The sequence below is a fragment of the Nicotiana tabacum genome, chromosome 2 (genome assembly GCF_000715075.1).
Source record: "Nicotiana tabacum cultivar K326 chromosome 2, ASM71507v2, whole genome shotgun sequence".
NCBI classification, from domain to species: domain Eukaryota; kingdom Viridiplantae; phylum Streptophyta; class Magnoliopsida; order Solanales; family Solanaceae; genus Nicotiana; species Nicotiana tabacum.
Genome location: NC_134081.1, coordinates 50,629,370 through 50,638,109, shown reverse-complemented (window position 1 = coordinate 50,638,109; position 8,740 = coordinate 50,629,370). Strand labels below are relative to the sequence as shown.

At 39.7% G+C, this 8,740-nt stretch overlaps 1 protein-coding gene across 1 annotated transcript; it reads right to left on the bottom strand.

Moving 5' to 3' along the window:
* Positions 1–7,324: 7,324 nt before the first annotated feature.
* LOC142166788 (uncharacterized) lies at positions 7,325–8,077 on the bottom strand. The gene has a single exon (XM_075226109.1). The coding sequence runs from the start codon at positions 8,075–8,077 to the stop codon at positions 7,325–7,327; it is 753 nt and encodes a 250-aa protein (XP_075082210.1).
* Positions 8,078–8,740: the final 663 nt, after the last annotated feature.

The following is an 8,740-nucleotide window of genomic DNA, read 5'->3' as shown; positions in this document are numbered from 1 at the left end:
AAGTAATATACACACTAAATAGGCCTAGTTAATTGAGAGCTCGTCAATTAACAATAATGAAAATATAGTTAACAAAGTAGAAAAAAATCAAAAGCAAATATATATTAAATGCAGTAGAAAATCATCCTCCAATAGGTTACATCAAACCTTAGATAAGAGAGTTTAGCTACTCATAAATACAACAACAATCAACATAATGTTCAAAAATATTAAACTACAAAGTAAAGAGATAAAGGAAGAGAAAACTCGTTTGATTCTTGCTCCACAGTGCTTGGCAGCCTTTTTCTTCTGCTATAGATCTCGCGAAGCCAGGCTTATAGAGCGGTCAACCTGGCTATAGACCTCGCGAAGCCTGGTCTGTAGCGCAGTCAACCTGGCTATAGATCTCACGAAGTCTGGTCTGTAGCGCGGTCAACCTGACTATAGACCTCGCGAAGCTTGGTATGTAGCACGGTTTGGGTATTTCGTGCTTTTGTGCTCTTTTCTCGTATTTTTGTCCTCTTTTTGTGCAACTTTCATCGTATTTGTCTTCCGATGCTTTTGGCTCTTTTCTTCCATTTTATGTCCACATAATATAGGGCGAGTAATGTGCTAAACGTATAGCATTTTGGCCTAACATCACCATCCCACACTTAAACGTTGCTCGTCCTCGAGTCAACTACCAATTCCTAGAGCACTTTTATTCTTTCTTTTTATGCACATCTGAAGCACACCATACCTATGACTATGGTTGATAGCAACAATTAAACTTTAGCATATGCCTTCAAGCTTCCCTTTATTTTATGCCATACTTCAAAAATTTATTCAACAAAAAGACAACATGTTTATAACAATCCTAAGCTCACAAACCGACTCAATATCACAATGTATTAATGGCTTGAGCACTTACATCATAGAGAAATCTAATAACGTCACCTATCCCTTACGAAATCATGTACCCTCACAACAAGAACAAGAGAGTAAGTTGAATCCACACATTCGAATCAAATGCTCAAATATATTTTAAGGATTCTCATATATCAAAAATATCCCCCACTCTCACAAAGAAGTCACATGCATGCACAGAGTACCATAGGCTTACCCATTATATAGACCTCTTCTAATGTAGGCTCGCTCGGTCTAAAATCACTTAGGACTTTTTATGGTTGTAATGTTGGCTTAAGAATGGGTAGGATAAATTTAAGAATAGTGACTAACCCTCCTAAACACTTTAACACATCACATAATTAACATGAAGCGCATTTCGTTTTTTCAACCCAACTGCATTTTCACAAATAATATCATCCCCAAAGTATTTCCTCTTTCTTTAAGCACTACTTTAATTCATACCCACTAGCAAGAACAAGATTACTATTTGTTTTTTTTTAAGTTTCCTCTAGTGGTGTATTAATTTATCAAACAAGTGCACCCTTATTTCTTTCATTGTTTCCACTCGAAAGCCACCCTACACTTAGTCCATACTTCTTCTAGCGCTCACTTCACAATTAAAGTGCTTTACGAGATAAAAGGATCAAAATAATGACAATTAAGAACAAATGGGTATAGGCTTGTAATATGATTGCCAAATAAAAGTCTATAGGCTCAAAAGAGTTGACTAAGGATAACTTTTATTTGTGGTAGGCATTAAGTTTAAAGAGATCAAAGAAAGCCTAAAATCATTTTTCAAACCTAGCAAAACCTAAAATTTCGCTTCAACTCACTTGCCGGGAAAGTTCTAGACTCTAATGCAATGACACGGACTATACGATTTCTCGCCACACATGGCACATGATTCACCAAGGACGGTTCCATTCCTATTCTCAAACAATTGCAAGTATTCACAGAGCCACAAAATATTAAGCATCAAGCACAAAGTGACACAAGCCAAGAAAATAAGATATAGGCGTCAATAAACATGTTATTACTCAACAAGGCATCAAAACATTTTCAAACCATAAGAAAGGTACTATACATGCTAGAGCCTAAATATGCTACTATCAAACTAATCAAAGACGCCTAGCAATTCTCATTTTTCCATTCTTTTATTCCCTAAATCCTACTCTGCTATAAAAATAAAATAAAAACTACTACCCGGTTCAACTATATCCCGTGAAAAAGAACCGATGCATAAAGAAAAACCACGAGGGATTATTACTATCTACAATAATAAAAAGGCCTATATATATATATATATATATATATATATATATATATATAATTTTCTTTTGTTAGACTTAAGTCCCTCAAGAAAACTGCCTAAGAGATCCATCATCGGGAAAAGTCCAGTCATTTAATTTTTTTTAATTTTTTTTTTATTTCAAATAAGATGAAATACAAAAATGTAATAAACATTTAACACACAAACTAATTAGTTTATCTAATATTTATAAATTACAGAGAATATCTTCCACCCCACACTTAGATCATGCATTGTCCTCAATGCATATAAAAATTCATAAGCATAAAAACATGTAAGGTGGTTGGAAAAACTTCCTGATCAGTCATCGTCCTCGCCCTCATCGTCGAAGGCTCCATATGCACTTGTCCAGTCCTCATCCTCTGCTCCCTTAACATCATCATCATCATCATCATCATCCTCGTCGGTCTGCTCTGGCTCGGCCTCAGAACATAGTGATGTAATGACATCCTCATTATTTGGGAGTCGCTGCCCATCGCCAAGCCTAACTAGCTGTTGTGCATAAGGATTGAGCGGATAACGCTCCTCCAAGGTGGCCTTCTCCTCAGTAGTGGCCGGCCTTCCCCCCAATCCTGAGCTATAAATCCATCATCCCATAGAGATGTGCCATAAAGCTATCATCTCGAGCATTGCGCTCGGCACCTGTCATTGTGGCCATGGCATTCTCCTCTTTAACCCGTATGTTTGTGATGTCCGTTAGTCTGAGGGGTGGAGGAATGACTATATCAAAATCTCGCTCCTCCTCCACCTCTTCTTTGCGCAGGTACTGAGTCAACATGTTTGCGATGGACAATCTGTCAATGCGCTTGCTTGTTCTCACCTGGGACATCTGGTAGCGTATTAAGTGGCACACATTCACTTTATGGCTAGTCATGAGGAAGTACAACACGCATATCCTTTCACGGCTTATAAGATTCTCATGATTGCATGGTAATAGTCACGTGTTGATCAATTTCAGCCACACCTGAGCTTCCGGCTTCATTTCTTTCTTTGGAAATTTCCTATGGCGTTGGGTCTTCTTGTCACGAACCCAAGAAGCCATAGAATTGACACCACAGAGAGTATGTCTCAATGCCTGATATGTAAGACGGGTGATGAAGTTGTCCAAGGGGTCCTGTGGAACATCCGGAGCTCCCAGAAAATTGCATATAACTGTTGCCGAAAAATCGATCAACCTACCTCTAATAGGCACCGGCTGCTCAGGATCATTCGGATCAAAACCGACATAAAATTCCCGAACAAGGTTGTCATTTATATCCCTGGTGTTTCTAAACACGTAGCTTAAACCAAGGTCATGAATACCTTTCCAAATTGATTGGTACTTAGCTTGTAGGCGCCGCTCATGAATAGCTGACTCAGAATGTATATGTCTCGGCCGACAAAGCTTGTACCAATACTTGGCATATTGAGGTATGCTCTTCATTCCAAATTCTCGTTGTCCCTCAGGTTGTGGGCGTGTGGCTGCTATAGCCGCAACTACTTGCAACCCTTCAACTTGGCTTGAAGTGGCCTCCCCACCTTTTCTCATTTTCGGAGGAGGTCCGGAAGAAGCCTTGGCCTTAGTCGGAATAGTAGCCTTGTCCTTGCCTTTACCATCGTCTTTTTTAGGAGGCATACTCGTACCTACATAAATGAATGTTCCTCAGTGATAAAGCAGATGAATCAATTCAAAACATGGTCTTGAGACCCCACACTTAAGAGTTCACTACATGATGTTCAACCATTTTGAGGCTACTCAGACTTCATCTCTTTATTTTAGCATGCGAATAAAGCAATGGAAAAATGGTGTTTACCACACTTTCTATGCATATAGCTGCTGTTGAGCCCAATTAAATTTGTAATTTTGAGTGGTGCAATGCAACATAGCACAAGTATTATAATCCTGGAGACCAAAACTCCTTTTGAGAAAAGAGTGCCTTTGAGGCATTTCGACAAACACTTAGCATCCGCTAGTGTTGTCAAAGTGGTTGTAGAGATGAGGGATTGCCTCACCCTCCCCAAATCGGCTTGGGAATTTCATATTATCACCCTTGTACCCTACAGCAATACCAATCCTATGGGGTTTATGGAATTAGGGCGAGCAAGAAAATTGATGCTATGAATACGTACCAAATATTGGTGGAATTTCATTTCTTAACTCAATTCAAATTTTTTGATAGATGAAAGAGTTAGAAACATACCTTAGATGCTTAGGAGGATTGAAGTGTTCTTCAATTGATGTCTCAAATGAGTGAAGGAGATGATTAGTGAATGTCTTCAATGTAATTTATTTGTGAGGGGGAAGGGAAAAGGATCGGGCAGTGAGGTGTGGGCTAATAGAAAGAAGTGTAATATGTTAAGTTAGGTGTGTGTGTTTATGTAGTGTGGTGTGGGCTAATAGAAAGAAGTGTAATGTGTTAAGTTAGGTGTGTGTGTTTATGTAGTGAGGTGTGGGCTAATAGAAAGAAGTGTAATGTGTTAAGTTAGGTGTGTGTGTTTATGTAGTTTTTTAATAGAAAGAAGTTAGAAAACAAAGCTTAAAAAATTAAAAGGGAAAAGGGACGGGCAGCAAGGTGTGGGATAATAGAAAAAAGTGTATTGTGTTAAGTTAGGTATGTGTGTTTGTATAATTTTTTTAATAGAAAGAAGTTAGAAAACAAAGCTTAATAAATTAAAACACATGTTACCTGGCGACCCAAGCACCCAGCGAGAAACTTACCTGGTGAGGCGAGCTCCTTAGCGAGCTGCGAAGCAGGCGACGCGAGGCATAATGCGAGGTTCTTACCTGGTGATGCGAGGTCTGCTGTTAGGTTTTGCTCGCTGTATCCCACGTGAGATAAGGCTAATGCCAGGTTTTGCTCGATGTATCCCTTTCTATGCGAGGTAATTACCTGGCGATGCGAGGCTGCTGCGAGATTGGTCTCGCTACAACCCTTGCTGGGCGAGTTGTATAGCGCGCTGAAGACTGGGCGACGTAAGCTGGAAAGCACGCTGGGCAGCAGGCAATGCAAGTTGTTCCACGTGGTGAAATGTTTGCGATGCGAGGTTTGCCTCCAGGTGCGATATGCATTAAACTGGGTGACGTGAGGTACACATCGTTGTTTGGAGCGTACGCATGTAATTTTTATTTTGTTTTGTGAACAACTCCAAGCGCCATGACTTTCCATCGTGCTCCATTACCTGTTTAGACATCAAGATTTAGCTAAAGACTTGTTAGTGCATAAAACAAATGAAAATTTATAGTTAAGCTAAAATAAACTACGGATTGGGTTGCCTCCCAACGAGCACCTGATTTAATGTCGTGGCACGACGCATGTGATCAAACTTAAGGTTCACTCAACAATTGAGGCTCCTTCAAATGAATCACCGATACAACTCTTTCCTCCTCCATGCCAAGGTAATGTTTCAACCTTTGCCCATTAACTCTAAACCTGTTCGTTCCATCCTCGGATTCAATTTCTACAGCTCCACTTGAGAGTACTTGCACCACTCTAAATGGTCCCGACCATCTAAATTTTAGCTTTCCCAAAAATAGTTTCAATCTTCATTTTGGGCATGAAGTTCTATGACTCTACTCGTATCAGCGGCCTCCATGTCAAGATTTAATTGCCTTAATTCCCAAAATGCTCTATGCTCTAGCTCCACCGGTAAGTTACATGCCTTTTCAAATACAAATTTGTACGGTCGCATACCAATCAGAGTTTTGAATGTAGTGCGGTAGGCCCATAGTGCATCATCCAATTTTTTCGCCGAATCAGTCCGAGTAGCATTTACAGTTTTGGTCAAAGCACTCTTGATTTCTCTATTTGACACCTCAACTTGACCACTTGTTTGTGGATGATACGGAGTGGCAACCTTATGGCGTACGCCATATTTTTCCAGTAACTTTGCGAAGGCTCGATTGCAGAAGTGAGTTCCTCCATCACTAATGATCTCTCTTGGAGTTCCAAATTGGGTGAAGATATTTTTTCTTAGAAAACCAATAACTCCCTTTGCATCATTTTTTGGGAGTGCTACAACTTCTACCCATTTCGAGATATAGTCCACTGCTACGAGTATATACTTGTTGTTGTATGAGCTAACAAATGGTCCCATAAAGTCGATTCCCTATACATCAAATACTTCCACTTCTTAGATTGGGTTCATGGGCATCTCATGTCTATGGAAAATATTCCATGTCCTTTGACATTCATCACAACTCTTTACCCAAATGTGTGCATATTTAAACAACGTCAGCCAATAGAAGCCCAACTTCAAAACTTTAGCAGTTGTCCTTACTCCTACGAAATGACTTCCATAAGGCAAAGCATGACATGCCTGCAAAATAGAAGCTTGGTCTATCTCAGTAATACATCTCCGGATCATGTTATCAATACAAATTCGAAACAAATATGGTTCATCCCAGAATTACATGCAACAATCACGAAAGAACTTTTTCTTCTTCACAGAAGATAAGTCATAGGGAACAATACCGCTTGCCAGGTAGTTTGCAATGTCTGCATACCATGGCGCTACCTAAATGCTCGTGGCCAACATTTGTTCATCTGGGAAATTCTCCATGATCTCTTCTACCTCAACCTTCGTTTCAGCTCCTTCAAGCATGGAAAAGTGATCGACAATTTGGTTTTCTGTTCCTTTTCAGTCACAAATTTCCAAGTCAAACTCTAGCAGCAGGAGAACCCATCAAATCAAGCGCGACTTTGCTTCCTTTTTATCAATTAGGTACCTGAAAGCAACATTGTCAGTATAAACAATTACCTTCGAACCTATCAATTATTCCCGCATCTAACCACTTGATCACTTCCTTCTTTACAACTTCCTTCATGATTAGGGTTCGATCTTCTTTGATGTTCTCTTGAAGGTTTGTGCCCATCTTTTAGTAGAAATTTATGCATATAGAAGGTCGGGCTGATACCCTTAATGTCTGCAATGGTCCAACCAATTGTATTCTTGCACTCTTTCAACACCTGCAAAAGTCATTCTACCCTCACATCTAACAAACCAGATGAGATAATAACAGGTAAAGACGAGTTAGGTCCCAAGAAAGCATACCTGAGGTGAGATGGTAACGGTTTCAGCTCCAATTGTGGTGGTGCTTTGATTGATGGCTTGGCTGGATGGGTCTTTCTTTTTTTTCGAGTGTAAAGGCTCGAATTCGAGCTCTATTTTCTAGTTCCCTTGTCCTTGAAGAGCCAACACCCATTTCGCTAAGTCCTCACTATTTACTTTTTCTAAGTTTATAAGGCAGGAGTTTAGAGGGACTTTTGCATTAAGTGACTCATCATATTCCTCCATGATTACATCCACTATGTCTAAAAAAGAGCAATTTGCAAACTCACTGGGTCGCCGCATAGACTTTTGCACTTTAAATGTTATTTCTTCATTATTCAGCATCATTTTCAGCTCCCCTGTTTCACAATCAATCCGAGCTCTCCCTGTGGCCAAGAACGACCTTCCCAAAATTATGGGAATCTCCTCATCAACCTTGCAGTCCAGAATGACAAAATCTGTTGGAAACATGAATTTTCCAACTTGCACAAGTACATCGTCAAGTATACCTGATGGCCTTTTCACCGTTCGGTCAGCTAGCTGCAGTAACATGGATGTGGGCCTTGCTCTTCCAATTCCTAACTTTTTATAGATAGACAATGGCATCAGATTTATACTTGCTCCCAAATAACACAATGATTTGGAAAATGCATAGCTACCTATGGTGCATGGAATTGTGAAGCTTCTAGGGCCGGATAAATTCTTAGCTATAGGTCTTGACACAACAGCACTACAAGTCTGTGTCAATGTGACATTTGCCAAGTCTTGGAAGTCAAACTTACGAGACATCAAGTCCTTCATCATTTTTGCATAACCGGGCATCTCCCTCAAAGCATCGATTAGAGGAATGTTTACCTGAATTTGCTTCAGCATTTTCATGAATTTTTTATACTGCTCATCCTTCTGATATTTGGCCAACCTCTGCGGGAAAGGTGCTGGAGGTCTCTTCTTTCCTGTAGCTTGAGTTAGATCCTGCTCGGGCACTTTTTCTAATACCTTCTCTTGCACTTTCTCAGTCTCCTCCGCAACCTCTCTTTCCTTGTTTATTTCCTTTTAGGCTGGTTGCACTCTTACTTGTTTTAGCTCAGTTGTAACGACCCGGCCAGTTATTTTAAGATTTGTAGCTCTGTTCCCCCATTTACTGCTCATTCCATACTTTATAGATGTTATATAACTTGCCGGGGTAGTCAGTTCGGATCTGGTGATGTTTCAGAATGAATTAATACACTTAGTCTCAAGGATGAAAACTTAGGTTAAAATTTTTTGACCGAATGTTGACTTATGTGTAAACGACCCCGGAATAGAGTTTTGATGATTCCAATAGTTCCGTATGATGATTTTGGACTTAAGAGTGTGTCCGAAAATTATTTGAAAGTCTGTAGTTAAATTAGGCTTGAAATAGCTAAAATAAAAATTTTAGCTTGGAAGTTTGACCGGGGAGTTGAATTTTTGATATTGGGGTCGGAATTCAGTTCTAAAAATTTTCATAGGTCCGTTATGTCATTTATGACTTGTGCGCAAAATTTGAGATCAATC

What these genes read in the sequence shown, in the direction of transcription:
- LOC142166788 (XM_075226109.1), bottom strand. Translation starts at nt 8,077, where the DNA reads ATGCTGAAGCAAATTCAGGTAAACATTCCTCTAATCGATGCTTTGAGG.